This window comes from Solanum pennellii, chromosome 12, assembly GCF_001406875.1.
Source record: "Solanum pennellii chromosome 12, SPENNV200".
Classification (NCBI taxonomy): Eukaryota; Viridiplantae; Streptophyta; class Magnoliopsida; order Solanales; family Solanaceae; genus Solanum; species Solanum pennellii.
In genome coordinates, this window is record NC_028648.1 from 61,600,335 (window position 1) to 61,617,817 (window position 17,483).

At 34.4% G+C, this 17,483-nt stretch overlaps 2 protein-coding genes and 1 non-coding gene across 5 annotated transcripts; all 3 read right to left on the reverse strand.

The window, feature by feature from the left end:
• Positions 1–1,209: 1,209 nt before the first annotated feature.
• Positions 1,210–8,572, reverse strand: LOC107007387. 2 transcript variants are annotated; one of them, XM_015205992.2, is made up of 12 exons: positions 8,042–8,572; positions 6,776–6,945; positions 5,739–5,816; positions 5,062–5,141; positions 4,672–4,753; positions 4,058–4,477; positions 3,566–3,673; positions 2,408–2,475; positions 2,202–2,289; positions 2,022–2,093; positions 1,834–1,887; positions 1,210–1,729 (listed from the first exon to the last, which is right to left on the reverse strand). In XM_015205992.2, the coding sequence occupies exons 1-12, from the start codon at positions 8,418–8,420 to the stop codon at positions 1,640–1,642; spliced, it is 1,689 nt and encodes a 562-aa protein (XP_015061478.1). In that variant the 5' UTR covers positions 8,421–8,572; the 3' UTR covers positions 1,210–1,639. The 2 variants fall into 2 exon arrangements, with proteins under 2 accessions (XP_015061478.1, XP_027769420.1); XM_027913619.1 differs by lacking the exons at positions 4,672–4,753; positions 5,062–5,141.
• Positions 8,522–8,594, reverse strand: TRNAA-CGC. The gene has a single exon. It is a non-coding gene; the product is annotated as a tRNA-Ala (tRNA).
• Positions 8,595–9,198: 604 nt separating this feature from the next.
• LOC107005558 lies at positions 9,199–16,777 on the reverse strand. Of its 2 annotated transcripts, none has more exons than XM_015204186.2 (8): positions 16,664–16,777; positions 15,065–15,215; positions 14,847–14,958; positions 14,632–14,714; positions 13,130–13,193; positions 12,899–13,016; positions 10,255–10,409; positions 9,199–9,627 (listed from the first exon to the last, which is right to left on the reverse strand). In XM_015204186.2, exons 2-8 carry the CDS (start codon positions 15,184–15,186, stop codon positions 9,574–9,576), a joined length of 708 nt encoding a protein of 235 aa, XP_015059672.1. In that variant the 5' UTR covers positions 15,187–15,215; positions 16,664–16,777; the 3' UTR covers positions 9,199–9,573. The 2 variants fall into 2 exon arrangements, with proteins under 2 accessions (XP_015059672.1, XP_015059673.1); XM_015204187.2 differs by having other exon boundaries at positions 14,847–14,963; positions 16,664–16,753.
• Between the last annotated feature and the right edge of the window lie 706 nt (positions 16,778–17,483).

A 17,483-nucleotide genomic window follows, 5' to 3' on the forward strand; every position in this document is an offset into this window, starting at 1 on the left:
CAGGATCGCAGCTACATTCTAATAAGAATGGTCAGTATTCTTTGTCAGAAAATTATATCGAATATATATATGAAAATAAGGTCTAATATCTTGATATATTATAAATTGAACACTCTTCACACAATGAAGCCAGATAGTCTAGCGAATTGGTCAAAAAAATGTCGTGTACCCACTCCGCTAAAAGAAAATTATTGACTCTTTAAAGATTGAATACTCTCGGCCAAAGTTCTTATTCCGCTACTAATCTCGTGAATTGTATTTCTCCAATATTGACTTGACATATTCTGTGAGTTGTATAACTCGGTCCTTACTTGAAAAATAATTTTTTCACTTTTAATATAACAACAGAAAATTAGAGAAGACAATTATTATTTTTTTATATATTTTACCATTAGCATTAAGTTACTTATTCCTTAAATAATTTTTCATGGTCTAACACTATTCACCAATTAATAGGAGTAGTATGATAAAATAGAATGTCACTGTCAATCATTATTTTCTTAATGGATGTATAATATGACAAGTAAAAATAAATAACGGAAGGTGTAATATATAATGTATAATAGTCTCAAAATATAATGCATGATTAATTTGTTTTGTGTTTGGGTTTGGTTAAAGATATCAGATAATTCTTGAATTATTTACCCATCATTTATATTGATAAGTTGTCCCATGTATATAATAGAAGTATTTTATCCAATATATTTAATTTCAAAATAACTTATTTCTGATTAAATGACCTTTAAATGATAAAATTATATCTTAATTTTTTTTTAAAAAATTGAACGAATAAACATTGACGATATTTTTAGTTTAGTGGACGGTAGAGTTGATATAACTCAAGAAGTAGTGGCAATAACAACATTTTCTTCTTTTCCCACAGATTTTTTGACAAAAAGGTGAAAGTTGAAATATGAGTACAAGTCAAAAGCTCCATGACTTTATCATTCAAATCAAAATTATTATAAATTCACTCCTAAACTTATTTCGAAAAGGTTATTATAATAATTTAACCATGTAACTAATTTTTCGAAAAAAAGTTTAAGTAATGAAGTTATGTCTTTTCCTTCAAATTAATGCCACCAAGGGTTGAGCTAGTGAAAAGTACAGGTTCAGCAGAACCAAAGCCCAATAACTTTAGTCTAAACTCAAAACTCGTAAATTTTAAATCTTATACACACCTCTCAAATATGTAGCACAACTTCAAAATTTTGAACTTGAAAAAATTAATTTTGTAAATTTTGTTTGAAGAAACTCAAAATGTACCAGCTTCAAAAGATCATATGCAAGTGAAGTTCAGTAATTACACAAATAATGGCCAAAGAGTTGGTAGTATCTTATCTTTTCTTCACAGATCAATCAATAAAAGATGGACAAAAGAGAAGGGAAGTTTGGGTCAGTTCTGAGCCTCCCCTTGTGATGCAAGTTCTCTTTCTCCCTTTACAACCATTTTCTAGTAAATGAGTTCCAGATCTTTGGCAGACTTCTCCTGAAACTTAGAGATTAGCCTCTGGTGACGATAACACGTATGAAAAACAGAAATGAACATCTGTTTGATCCATCAGACGTCGATAACAAATAGCCAAATACAGTGAAAATGGATCAGTAAGGTGGATATTTACTCTGGTACAATGCACAGTTATCTTTCTGAAACATTTTCTGTTGTTAAGGGTTCAGAACTGAGAAGCCTTTCGGCTTCATCGTTTGCCTCTGCTTGGATTTTCCATTTCTGCAAATAATGAACGAATATAACATTATCAATGCCAAGACTACGTGGTGATTAAACGTAACGTACAGGACTAAAAAAACAGTATTTGGAAGTACAACACATACTTCCTCGAGATTTTCAAGCTCCATTATTTGTTGTATTTGTTCAGCAATACTTTCCTGCATGGAGTAAAGAAGATGAAAAACAGCGCGCAGAATTCTACATTGCACCTTCACAGAGCAATGTAGCGTTGTATAACTACATTGCTGTAGTTCTCAAATAATATCAAAATTATAATAAAAATTATACTTACTGCATTGCCTGCTGCTTCAGCAGCAAGAACATCTGAATCCATCTCTACTTCAATTTCTATAATGGACGATATCTGCAATACACAAGGCATATTTATTAATAAAATTGAAATGCTTGTTCATTGTTCAATGGTTTTTGAGCTTCAGTGATCCAACTGAGCATTTCTGGAAAGATAACATACTCTTGCATAGCTTTCAATCAGCTCGATCGTTCTCCTAAGGGAGTTTTCTAAGCTTTCACGCACCCTCTTCACTCTACTTCTCCGGGCCCTTGAATCAAAGAGAAAAGTCATATTATGTGTGCGACAATGAAGCATACATATTTTTGTCTAAACAGAAGTTGATAATAAAAACAAGAACAGGTATAGGAGTTTGAAGAGAGCTTTACCGATAAGCAGGTTCTCCAACAGCAAAGATTTTGTTTTCCAGTTGGCACATGCGAGCCAACATCCAAACCTACAAAATGAATTAGTAAGATTTCATTTCGAAATCCAAGGTCAAGCAATAAATCATACAAAGGGGAATACTTCCAGACATCAAATAATGAAGCAAATTTATGTCATTAATATTGCCTTTCTACAGAAACCATGCTTAACACTCAGTAGTAGATAATAGCTAAGTCAAAAGTATTTACTGTGTGAAACAAAATAAGATTTATGACATACAAACATTCCACAAACATGAATTCCAGGTGCATGAGAATTATGACAGCAAAATGAGAGAACTTTATAAGGTACATATCAATGGTTTTTGCAGACTATAGATTGATAGACATATAGACGATGAGAAATATCCAACAAGCACTAAGAGCGATAAAACAATTGAGTTTGCCTAGAAAAAGCATTAAGAAAGATCCCCTTCAAGGCAAGCAAACAATAGAACTTGTTTACCTACGCTTGAACTATGACTCGAAAGAAAATGAAGTAAGAAAATCAAAAGGCTTCAAACAATTTTCGAAAGAGCATTGGAGCATCAGTAATAGAAATGCTTTCATCCATGTTGAACTCAAACATATAAGGTGTGATTCATTTACAATCTTCATCTAAGTGTCTCATATATGCCGACAGCCAGAGGCGGAAGATTTAACTCTCAGGGAAAAAATCCAAACACCATAAAATATAGAATGTTGCTGGAATGATTTGAACTCACAAATTTTGTTTTGTGAATTGACACTGAGAGTCTTCTATACTGCACCAGCTATTCCTTTGTGACGGGGTGCATAGTAAAAATGCATATTTTTGTGGTTTTAGCCAAAATGTCTTTTCTAGCTTCTAGAAGATATAAACCTTAGTCCCTTGTACTAAGTAGAACGTTCTAGCCATCAACAGATCAAGGATGCAGAGAAAGCATGTAGCAGTCAGCCCAAGTATGCAAGCATGAAACAACGTGACTTAAGCAGACATATCCGAGCTCTTATTATTTTTCTTTGCGGCTGCCTTTCATCTTTTCAGGACCCAGGCAGGAATGAGACTGACAGCCTGTTGGACCTAAAACCTAAATGACACTAGAGCACGTGACTTAACAAAGTTGCACTTGAGGAGTATACCTCATTCTCAGCAGATTCTTTCAACTCCTTTATCCGTGATTGGAGCACATCATACTGAGATAAGAGTTGCTGCCTGATGCCAATGGTATCAACTAATCTCTGAGGAAGCTATCACCAAAAAGAAGAGAAAAGTAAGACTTTGCCTTATTTCTGCGTACCTTGTAAACGATATATAAGTCTACAAAGGATCATCATCCTAATGAAAAGGAAAACCTGGGTATATAGAGGAACAAACTCCAGCAAATTGAATATAAACATTTTATACAGAGAAACATAACCTATGATTTTACTTCTGTGACTTAATGCTCAATAAGGAAAAAGAAAGGCAATATAAAATGTGAATGGGTAGGGAGATAGTTTCTGTTTTCTCCTTTTTCCTTTGCAGGCACTCCAGAAGACATTTGTTGAAATCTTTAAAAGCTTGTGAATACAACTTTTAGATATCATCCTTCATTAATGTAAGTGCTTGCAAGAAATATCACATTATGTTACCTTGCTGAATTGAGGAAAAACCAGGCTGTTTAACGTGGCCCCAAGAGCGATTGAGGAAACTGCAGCAACTGTTATTATCTGAGGCAAGTTGGGATCTATCATTCCAGACGCAGCATCTCCAGTGGCAAATACAGCAAGAAGAGGAACAAGGATGGAAGGATTTAACAACGATGGGGTTTTATCTTTTTTGGGTGCTCTTAGTAAGGGTGATTCGCGGCCATCTTTGTGGTTAGTCAAGCACAAAGGCTCTCCTGGGTAGACGTTTGGAGCTTTTGGATTGAACTTTAATGGACCCACCTCTCGGTAAACATTTGGTGCTGCTGCTAGAGCAATGGTCACTCTCTCACCTTCTTGTGCAGGAAGATCAACTGTTTCAGTAGCAAATCTGTGTGTTCGTGCCATTCCAGATGGAGTCTCCACCTACAGAAAGTGCTAGGATTGATTTACAGAAGCCACTTCTAACAAATATGAAAATATTGAAGAATTGTCTCAAAATAATAGGAGCAAGAACTCCACTACAGGAAAAAAATATATATAATCCAAAGGATCCAGGTAAAGAAGGAGGGCACACTAGAAAATACTATTGATATGTATGGCTTTAAAAAGAAATGTACCACAATCGAATGAACAGCAGCTGGAATGTTTTGCTTTATCGGTAGGAATCTTAGTCCCCTTCTCCATGCAGGAATATCCATGCTGCGTTCGGCAGGAGGAGAACCTTAGAAAAAGTGAATGTCCCAGGATCAACACCATACATTAACACAATTCTCATGACAAACATCGGAACAAGGGTAAATTTTATTAATATGTTTGACCTCTGCAGTGAAAAAAACAGCATCTGAACAGCTGTCTCATGTCTGAGTGTTGCTTGTGTTTTTCTTTTAGTTTTTGTTTCTTTTTTGGTGAAATGATTGAAATAATTGGTACAGAATCGAGGATTTAACAAAGTAAAACCACTTCAATCAAAAGACTACTGGATCACACAGTAGTTAAAGAAAACCAACCTAAAATCTTCCGACTCTATACTAACAATATTGCCTGAAACGAGCTCATACTGGTAACGGCATTTTGAACAGGATACAACCTGCAGAAGTGGGTTTTCTTATGTCATGTAGCAGAAATAAAATACAAGAAGCACATTGAAGTTAAAAGTGGAGACCCTATCATAAAGTTGAGGTCGTTTAGTATTCCATAAGACTGATAGAATATTTTTGTTTATACATAACCCACATGGTAACTGACCAGGTTGATCAGCTATGTGTAGCATAAATTGTATGTGAGAGGAGCATCTGAAAAACTAATCATCATCATAATAAGAAACGGACTACTTAAATTGCCTTTTCTTAAACCACCTCAAGCTATGTAGCTCGGACTCTTCAAAAATATCAATGGATGCGCGTTGGATTCTCCAAAAGTAGTTTATTTTGGAGAATTCGACAGCGTCGCGGAATTGAAAGTCAAGAGTCCACGCAACTTAGACCTCAAGACATCATCACTTTATCTTGGCCAGAAAAAGGAAAATAAGTGTAGTCCTTTTACAAGAACATTTTATCTTGGCAAGAGAAGTGTAGTCCTTTAACAAGAGCACTTTCTTTCAGCCATTGCGTGTTCACACTGTACAGAAAAGAAAATATAAAACAGAAATAAACAGGCCAACCAACAGCAAGCCATTTGTGCATACCTGGATACCATCTTGTGGCTGAGCAACAGTAACAGCAATCTCACAACTTGGACAGCGGACAACTTTGCCAAAGAGAACCTGCCCAAACACCAAGCTGCATGTTAATTTATGTGCAATCGAACAACAATAAGAAAGCTAACTAAAGCATCCAGGTTCAGATTATTTCTAAAAAAGAATCTTCACGAGTCTTCTTATACCATCACACATTTCGGTATGTAAACTGATGACGACAAAGTTACCACAACCAGATATTGAGTATATCGGTGAGATTACAGCAAGCTCCTTTTCCCTATTGGAGAAGATGTGCAATTTGGGTATAGCCTATATTCGACTTAAGTGCTGAGATTTCTAGTGGACTTTGTTACTAAATGGGCTTGAATTTGCTCCGACTGCATTGATGTCATACCACAGACCTTAAAGGACAAAATCATTTACACCCAAACCGAATATAGGATTGTCTAGCGCGGAAGACATTTGAATACATGACACTTCCATGTAAATTAAGAATTGAAATTGAACATAATTCACCAGAACATTGAGATAAATAAAGAGAAACTGCGCATGTACTTTTCCTTCAGCCAGTCGGTCATACATGAGTTTGTATGTTAATATACCAAAAGTACAAATGAAGAAAAAGAAATTATTAATACAAACTCATATATTAATTAAGTAAACAAATTTAACACGATGGAATGATGATTCATATAGTTACATTGTCTAGGGTAGAGTTGAAAGTTAAATGATCCATACTGTTCTTGTATAGCATATTAATACCTATCAACAAACTTACAAATACATAGTCCATTAGTGGCAGTTTGCTTGTCCAAAATTCCAATAGTGTTTTATAAGTTCTGAAAGTAATTGCATTACAGATTCTAAATAAACTACGTATAGTCGGTAATAAATTTAATCCACTGCAGAAAATTCTTCATATTGGCATTGGTGCTCATATAGAGAGAAGTGTACAACTCTAATACATAAGATACTTAGAGCAGACTAACACAAAAGCAAGTTGAGGTGAGTGAAGAAATACTAACCTCTTCATTAGGAGAAATGCTCACTCGACAAACATTGGCAATGATTTTAAGGGCATCTGAAACCCTCAGCAGTGTTGCAAGTCCTCGAACTAACAAGGTATATGTGTTAACATCTGGCCTTGACCACCTCCATCTATCATAGGATGGGCCTCCGTCTAAAACAGCCGTCCCTTAAATATGGGCAAGTCAAGTCGATCAACATTGGGGGATATCAATGAGATCTCGTCACAAGATACAAGAGAATAATAGTGGGAGCAGTACTGCATATCATAAAAACTCAGGATGACAGGTTCCACATCTTTTATTAATCTCAAATTCATCATATCTGAAAGCTTAAATATATTACCCAAGGAGGTTGCTCAAAGCAGTGAGGCCACTCCTATAGGGGGTGGGTGAGGTGATGGAGGGATACATAGTTTGAAGAGCTGGTTTGCTAAAGCAAAATTCACATTATAGTTTAAAATTTAAATTACTTAATCAGCTTAAAGTCTTGAAAGTTGAAAAGTTATAAGTATATGAACTGATCAACTGAATGGTGTCAAACAACTCAAAACTGATGGAGTACCTTTTAATGAGAGTAAAAAAGCTTTTATCAAATTCACATTTTAATTAAGCAACACACAAGTTGATTATTTATTTTTCCTTTGATACCAAAAAGGCAATGATCAAACATGTATTGTGGATTCACTTCCTTAAGAATAATTGTTTTCCTTTCGATACGCTAGTGTAAACGGAAATTTAGTTATTTCGCATCACATACATCACTAAAATTCCAACTCCATTTGGAAATAATGGACAAATTTTAACCCCACGGAAGCAAACTTCTTCAACTTATTTAGACATCATAAACAACACACAAAAACAATTGCATCATTTCCATATATCCTCAACTCTTGAAAAACAACCATAAAGCATTCACCTTTCTTACGAAAACACTATGACTCAAACCCCCTACCCCCAACAACCCACAAAAGAGGGAAAACCCCATATTCAAATACTCTCTCGGTTTCAATTTCAATTTGTTTCTCCTACTTCCCTTTCTAGTCCGCTTCAACAACTCTTTAATCCTAAACTTTTGCTTGTAGCATGTTATAAACCACATTAAAGGACATTTCGATATATTTCACATATTCAAAAACTCTTCTCTATTCTCTTAAACTACTCAAAACGAGACGGACTATCAATTAACATTTCTTCATGACCATAATAAATGAGCAATCTCAAAGCTAATAGTATCGCTAACGACATATAAGAAAGCAAATGTACCAGGATGAAAAGTGGAAAGCATAGCTTCAAATACAGATATCGCCAAGTCAGCATTGCTCCGTTCAAGTGCGGCAGCGATAATCAAACAACATTCAGAACAGCTCACAACTCCACCACTCCTCCCAGTCCTTTGAGCTATCACATCCAACACCTCACCCGCATCTTTCACAGACGAAACCAAACTAATCAATCCATCATCTAACGACTTTTTGTCACCTCCCGCTTCACTCAACGAAGCTTTCACCTTGAAATTACTAGACGTTTTAGACGAACAATAGTAAGAAAAAGGGAGGTTTTTGGAGAAATAGTAATTATCAGGGAAGCGATAATAAGGGAAAGAAAAAGGAGGAAATGGAGGAGAAAACAAGGAGAGAGTCATGTGTTTGATTGTGAGAACTGAGAAGAAGAAGGAATAGTTTCGCTATGTATATTTTGATGAAGATAAGGAAGAAGAGGTTAGAAAAAAATGGAGAAAAAAAATGGAGGTGCGGGGAATCGAACCCCGTGCCTCTCGCATGCGAAGCGAGCGCTCTACCATATGAGCTACACCCCCATGATGATAACAAAAGCTAGTATAATATTATTAATTCAAAAAGTCTTAAAGGTAGGGGTAATATTGTAAATGCACTATGTTTTTCAAATTGTATTTATGAAATTATACTGTCGTTGTTATAATTGTGATACTATTTTTATATCATATTAAACTGAAATTTTATTTCGTGTAGAATGTTTGTTGTAGTGTGCAAGAAAATGAAATTATGTTTTTAGTGGAATATTCTTTTCTTTTTTTTTTCATTTTTAGGAAGAAAAAAATGAGAGCTAATTAAGTATCTATTTATGTTTTGTCTTTTTGGGAAAACCATTATGTTCTTTGGACATACGCAGAAATTGTAGAGTATTTTGATACCAAATTGTAAACTTATGCCTTGCAAAAAGAAAAAAGTTGTTTGTTATTTCAGTGTCATGAAAAAATAATATATTTACCTTTCGTAAATGAAGTTATTTGTTACTTTGGTATCGAGGGTGTATTTCGTTCATTTATCTTTCACTTAAAAGTGTTTGACGAAACTTAAAAAGAACATTATATTTGTGGGCAAAGAAACTTCACTCTTGCAACAAGAAGATCAACCAATATGCTTATTAACATCTCAAAAGAATGAAGAAATCAAGAAATTGCCATAAAAGGGTTATCTCATTTGCAACATATATTTGCATTTGGAACATGTTTCTTTCATTCATTTTTTCTCCAACAAGTACTAAACATGCCTTGCCACAGAGAGTCACAACAAGCTTTCCTTCATTATGTAGATACCAAGATTAAAGTTGTAGATGACAAGATCAGCCCAATCCCTAGCATCTGTGAAACTAATTTTATCGAATGTTAACCTCAACGCTGTACAATGACTGTATGCTAGACTATCTACAGAATGCACTGGCTATATGTTTCTGCTTCCGAATCCTGGCTTACTTGGTGATGTTGTTGCTGATAATAGCAGATCATGTCAAGTCATAATCAACTCATTAATAGTTGTTCAGTCAGATCGCAGCTTGCAATCACTCCGTAATGCTTCCAACCACGAATCAACCTGAAAGCAACACATTGAGCATGGAAATGGAAGATGAAAAGGAATTGGCTATGTTTGTATATATAGATCAGATAATGGTTTTCCACGTTATTGGCGATGGGAATAAACGAAGGATACCATTGAGATATTTTACAAATTTATGCTAAGACGTAGCTATTCTGACACTAGAGAATGCTACTTATTTAAGATTAGTCCTTAAATGCTTTTAATCTAATATGTAGAGTTTTCGAAACCACTTATTAGTTCAACATATTACAAGTGAATGTTTATCAAACATACTGATCCCGTCATATGTTACACAATTGTCCAGTCCAATTGTTTAGAAATGACTTGACTCGCAAAAATCTTATCACTATAGGAAAATAATTCTAAAATATGTGATGTGTAATACTTTTGAAACTACACGAAAGGCACTAGGTGTGTTGAAACAAAGTTAACATCCAAACGGAGGTGTATAGAAAGCATATGATTATATGAACAAGCAGGGTCTATTCAGAAATCCTCAACTTCCAAACTTGACCAATTTAGAAACTTAAACATACTCATCAAGCCAAGCAAATTCAAGACAGAGATCAGAATAGTTACTTGCACATTGCAATAAAGGATCCAGAAAAAGGAAACCATTACCTTTATCTTAGAAATACTAGAGCATTCATATTTCAGTCCATAACGAGTTGAGATATAAAAGCAATATCGTTTGTCCTCATTGTCTCGTATCAGGCAAGGTAAGGTTCCAACTTCAACTACATCAGATAGAAGGGTTGAATCTTGGGGGCTTAGATCTGCAAACATGTTATTCAAAATTAATCAAGAAATAGCATATCTGTTACATCAGGAAACATCGGAATATCCAAATTAATCAAAATAGAATAGGATAGAATCAGAAATACTTTAAAAAGATAAACCAAAAGGAGATATAATACAGACTGCAGCTGAACTTTGGAAGTATTTTGGAATGAAGTTAATGGAAACAAAGCTAAGCCATTAAATCAAGAGAAAATAATAGGAACACATAACAGATCATCAAGAAACAGCAGATGCCAATATAAGGTGGGATAATTCAAGATTGAGCTATTCCGAATAGGTAAGGAAATTGCTACCCCAACCACAGATGTTTTCCGGTGTTCTATCTGCAGTAGCAGAGGTAAGGGCCGAGGACAGGAAATTTAGGCCATGCTTGGCCCCAATAGGTTTCTTAAGAACCCTTTAGCTTTTTAAAACAAAGTTCTTTTTTTGGTGAAAACACATTTGTTCTCCGTGAAACAGAAGAAAACTCTTCTAGAAAACCAAAGGACTTTCTCTTTTAGTTTGAATCAAACTATACTTCCAACAACCAACAAACTTTTAATGTATGATTACTTTGATCCCCTTAATGGTCTTTTTTCCCCTATTCTTAGGCTATAGATTCTTTTTACCATTAGATAAAGGAATTTTATTAATGACATATAGCAGTAAGACTATGACATGTACATCTAAAAGCCAAAGTATATTCCCTTCTAGTTGTATATGAAGTCTATAAAATACACCAAAGTTTCAACATCAAGTAGATATACACCAAAATAAAAAGCAAAATGATGCAATTCAACTTAATTTTCAAGGTGGAGTTCGTTACCCTTGAAGCATTTCAGATTCCTTTATTATCCACCACATTCAAACTGAGATTTTGTTTTGTTAGAATATCCCATATTGGTTGAAGGAAATTGTTGTTGTATCCTTATATCCTCATCTCACAAGTTTATACATCTTGTGTAGAGGAAATATGGGCATCTCGTAATAGAGAAACATATTTATCTCTACCAGTTTCAAAAAAGATTTGATGAATGCCTCTCCTTTGGACATTCTGTTGTGTCACCAAAAGAAGCAGGCTACTTTGTGTAGTGTTCTAGTTTTCCATATTTGTTCTGCAAGACCATGTTGTGGCTCTAGTTTTCACTTGCTATCAATGAATAGCAAGTAAATACCACTTCTCCTACAATCTTTTCAAATCAAATTATCTGCTGCATTAGGAAGTCCTAGAAATGCCTCCAAGTTTTGGTGGTTTTCTTTCATCCTCTTCACCTTCGAGTTGTTTTAGTTTCTCTTAAACATTATGCTCCAACCATTGCCAATTTTAAATCAGTGATCAAGATCAGACTGACTATGGGGTGTTTGGATAAGCTTTTTTTAAGTGACTTAAAAGTCAAAGTAGGTCACTTTTTAAGCCTCAAGTGAAGTGCTTTTAAGCACTTTGTATCTTTGCCAAACACCTCTAAAAATTTAGAAGTGCTTAAAAGCCAAAATCACCTAAAAATATATCAATCCAAACACCCTCTAAATACGGAGATCCCATCTTGTCAGAATCTTAGAAATGTCTGAAGTGCTAGAGTGAAATTAGTATCTGGTCGAAAATATAAGATGTGGATATTTTATCACACCTAAAAATAGGTGTCTCTTGTATTCCAGGATAACCATATGTTCAATTGATATACTTCTCTCAACCATACTTTCATAACCATTTCTACAAGCAAGGTCTTATTCAGCAACCTCACATATCTAAATCCCATTCGGTCCCTTCACTTTGGTTGTTGCAACAATGCTCCATCTTACCAAGTGATAAGATTTAATTTCCTTGCTTTCCTACCATAGAAAATCTCTCCCAAGTTTATCCAACTCCCTCTCATCCTTAACAGACATACGAAATAGTGACATCACATTTGTTGGTAGTGAATCTGGCACTGTTATAAGTGCTAGTCATTTGAGTGGACCCTCCAAAAGATAGGTTTGTCTAGACTTCCATCCTCTTTCATATCTTTTCACCATCTCCAGTAATATACTGCTTCTACCATTTTTATTGTTGTATCTGTTACACTGTCCATTTCAGTCTACTTAGCAAAATGCTTAATTGACCTTGAAACATTGTTGACATAACATATGAATATTTCACCACCTGGTAGAAAGGTGTGGGATTTAGTAAAACACTAAAAATCGTGATCTCTAGTTCCTATAATCTCAAACAAGTAAATCTTGACTCATCAAAAACATCAAGGAGATACCAAGTGATTCAAGGTGGTCCATAAGGTTGTAGTAAATACCAATGAAATCAGCATAAACTTCTAATATGTCATTTAAGGAAATCTTCTTATAATGTAACATTCAAAGTTATCTAATGGAAGGTCTCGGCAAAAAAAATACAGTGTGATAGTACACCAAAAGGCATGGAATAACATATACAGTAGTTGGAGAGTATCCTGAAAAGCATGCTAGTAGAATCTTTAACTGTTGAAAAAGTCACCTGTGCATGACGAATACCAGAAGATACACGATCCCTGAAGAACAAAAAATCTAGGCAGCCAATCATCAACATCAGTGTCATCGACCGGAAGAGGTTCTCCAGGTAAAGTTGCCCATCTCTATTAATAAAAAAGAACAGAATAAAATTGTGGAACAAATATGTAAATCCAGTGTAGTATTGTCTGAAATCCAAAAAATGTTAAGAAGATGACAGCTGTTGGCCTATTAATACCATTCTCATGTCCAAATACCCCGAAAGTCGTGCAGCCCGTACGACTTCATCAATGTGTTCTAATCTGTGACGAAAAAGAAAATAAAAATCAAAAGGCAATACTCTTTTGACAGATCAATCACCTTTTAGGATTGAAAATGTTATTTTTGAAGTATTTGCAAGTATAAGCTAAGAATAGCTAGTAGAATTACTCTTAGTGAGGTTCTTCTCCTCTTGGTGACAATTTCATTGTGATATTGTGTAGGACTAGTGGGTGATCCTTGAACAGTACTTCACATCTGTGAAAGAAGACCTTTATTTTTTCTTCAAATTGGGACTTAGCAACTGTTTATATAACGACTTTGTTCATTATTAGGTGATAATATCATAACAAAATTAAGAATATGAATATTTACTCAAGATAATTTTCCAATAAGGGATTTTGGAGACTGTTAGAGAAAGCATTACTTAGATAAATCATGTCTTCTCATTCTTTGGGGATGCCAGTCATACTATATAAGCTTTTCTACTGGTGAAATTTGAAACGGATTTCCCTATGCTTAGAAATGCAATAATTACAGAGTTATGTTTTCAATTACACCTAGTGTTTTCTAGTTTTAGAATCAGGGAACTGTTCCAGTGAGGAGACCTTTATCCTAAAGAACATTCACATCTCTGACTCCTATTTCAATTTTTGTTTTTGATTTATCCATTCAATTATTCTAGCTAGATCGCTGCTTCCAGGTTTGATGCAGCAACCTAAAATTGATTCCTCTTGTCGAGGTGTTTCATAATTGGACATTCTGAACCCATCTAGGATTTGAAGATACATAAAGCTGTTTTTCCATCATCATTTCTCTACCTTTAAGAAATGCTTTGTTTGAAAGGAAAACGAAACTGCAGCAATATTCATTGTTTAAAACACAATTCAACTTATGAAAAATAAACTAAATAAAAAATGGTGCAACTAATTCGGCCCTATTCTATTTACATTTTCTGGTCGTCCCACTAGCCTACTCCACTTAAATGCCAAACTTAATTCAGCAGCAGCGAACTCCTGACCTGAACCAACAGCACATCTCATGTCGTACTACCTTTGCCGTTGAACCAAAGCACGCTTTGGCCTCAAATCCTTGGGGTCACTTTCGTTAAAGTTGAAAAGATATGAATCAGTGACATGTTCATATTGCACGGATGATACACTTAAAACAGAGATGAGTACTTATGCATTTTAGTTCTCAAATTGATATTCACAGTGATCGCACATGATGACCTATGAAGATCCTCACACGCATTAGGGATTGAACATAGTGATGATAAACTAATGTAACCATATGAGCTAGAAATAACTATAACCGAACCAACCTACTAAATGCCTGGGAGACCCTAAGTCTCACAATAAGAAATTAAAAGCAGAATACTATCAAAGGGGAAGCAGCCTTATACACGGTTATATATAAGGAAAAACAGAATAGGTCACATAAGGCACAAGCGAGCCCACAAAAGGGGGTATCAAATCTTACTGAGCTTTGCAATGAGCTTCTCTTTCTTCCAAAGCACCGAGTTCTGATCGAAGAGATTCTACTTCTGCAGCAGTTAAGACTACCTGCAAGATGTGATAATATCAGTAATGAGTAATCTTTCCCTTCCCCAACCCAAAGACAATGATGACCTTCAGAACAATTAAGTAAGAAATAGCAAGCTAAACAGTTAGCGGGCAACTACAAATAACATGTACCTTTTCTTGACCATCTGTGCCAGACATCCAAGGTAGCTTGTTGAGGCTAAACATATTCAAAATTGAAGCAGCCCCTTTCAATTTTCTTCTAGTCCACGATCTACTAATGGATCTATTCTAATACGGGAGAAGCCAAATAAAACAAATTAAAAAAGTGAATTCCTTTTAAAAAAAATGTGCAACTCCTCTTCACCTCAAATGTCCTTTAGAAGATATACCTTAAAGAATCATTACTTCCAATATATTTAGATAAATCTGGGCTATGCATGGGGTCTTCACCAGATGTTGAAGCTTGAAAATGATCTTCAAACACCTCTATTCCTCGAGGACCATCACCCATGATGTTTATGTTTGCCAGCAACTTTAAAACTGGAAGTGAAACCAGAATTACAATGTATAATCAGCATTCCCAACTTCACAGATTTCAACCTCATAGTAAGAAAAAAAATACTTTTCTATGATTATTGCTAATTATCTTTAAAGCTTCAGAAGAATGACAGTTGTTAATGGTTCAAAGATGACATGTCATCAGCAGTGTATTGAGATTTATTGCTCAAACCACTGCAGGGTTTGCCTGATATTTTCCTGTGTTGCTTCTTTCTTCCCTTTTGCAAACCACTTCCCATATGGTTTCAAGTTTATGATGTGTTACCATATCTTCCTACATATTCAATCCCTCCCACCAGGCTACCATGACGAGATTTGTGCAACATCAAGATTTTAAATGCCATTTCAAATAAATTATGTATGATAACCTACTTTGACATCAGATTCTGCATTAAAAGACTGCTATCCAGCTAGAAAAAAGGTATTTGAATTTGATCATCTTGGAAACACTTATTAAAGTAAGATCACTTATTTTCCTTGTAAACAAAGCCACTTCTAGGATGAAATACATGAATGGATCACAACCTCTTTATTCAAAATAATAACTCCAAGAGTACCCTGTGGCACCTAAAATCCCACTATTAAAGTAACCAAAAGCAGCCTGTCAATGACTAGAATCTCTTATGAATACAGAATGTTAGTATGTAAGCCTGATAACCACTTAATAATTGTAAGATTTCCATCATTTTAAGTCCACGGAACAGGAGAAAGGGACAGAGGTACCCAACACATTTATCCTCAACCTATCTGTCATTAGTGATTTCAATTCAATTATTCTATCCACTAGCACACCGCACAATACAACAAGCAGACCTTACTAGTAATAGAGGTAAAACACAATTCAGAATCCTAAACAACATAAACCCAAGGGTATGGCCTAGCAATAGCGGATCCAGAATTTTCACTCACTCAAGGGTTTCGAAATGTAAATATGCAGTTCATGGAATTTGAACTTGTAACCCCAGATGAATTTTGAACCACTAAACCACTAAGTCAACCTGTAGTCTCATGTTCAAATCACAACAGAAGCAAAAACACCAGGCGATTTATTCTCTTCTATCCCAGCCTTAATAGACAGAGTTACCAACTACTTATACCGATGGGGACTAGCAGATACCCATAAATCATTTAAAAAAATCCAAAGCATACACATCCCAATAAATTCAAGAATCTTATTTCGAATTAAATAAAAAAAAGCACAAACTTGAATGACCGTACAGAAGAAGCACAAACTCTAACACAAAGTACAGTAAACTTCCACCAAAGCTAAAAAGTTCAAGTCTTTACTAATATATTGTTAATTATCTATACAAAAATGAAAAACCCAAAAAAAGCTTCAGAACTCAAAACTTTGATCTTGTTTTTTGTCACAACAGCAAGAAAAAAAAAACAAATTCACTTCAAGAAAACAGTATATAATCTGAAAATACCTGAACTTGTTGGGAATTGATATTTGATCAAACCAAGTTATTTTACAGGGGAAGGAGAAGGAGAAAAGTGGCTTGACATAATAGAGACAGCCATATAGAAGAAGGCATATAATATGATTGAACAACTAGTTGTTGAGTATATTATGATTTGGTCCCACAATAAAAAAAAAGTATTTCTTCGATTTATTTACGTGATATAATTTGACTTGATACGATATTTAAATAAAAAATTAAACTTGTGATGGAAAATAGTAAGTAGATATTTATGTGATGATAAATTATTTCATTAATATTGAATATGAAATTATAAAATTGAATTATTTTTGTTACAATAAAATGACATTCACATTAAAAAAATCAAGGTATCATGTAAAGTGGGAAGAAGAGAGTAGTAAATTACACTTTCTTTAGTTGGAAATTAGTAATTTTGGGTTTTATTATTTTAAGATAAATTATTCTTCTTCTTGCATATGAGATAATTTATTTAATTACTGTGATAAAAATAATCGATATATAATATAAGAACTATCTAATAGCTTTAACTAAATATGAGATAAAATAATATTACATTTTACCTTAAAGTTATTATACAATACATTTCACATCAAATGACTCCTAAAAGAACGTTAAAAGGAATATTAATGTAATTTGTATATAATATAGCTTCATTAGTGATTCATTAAATCATCAAACACAAGTGGTGATAGGATGACTGTGGATTTCTCTATCATTAATTACTTGGACTCTGACTTTTAGATATTGAAAAAATATATTAACGGTGTCGCTTCAAAAATGAATTCCCTTTACATGAATCTAAATT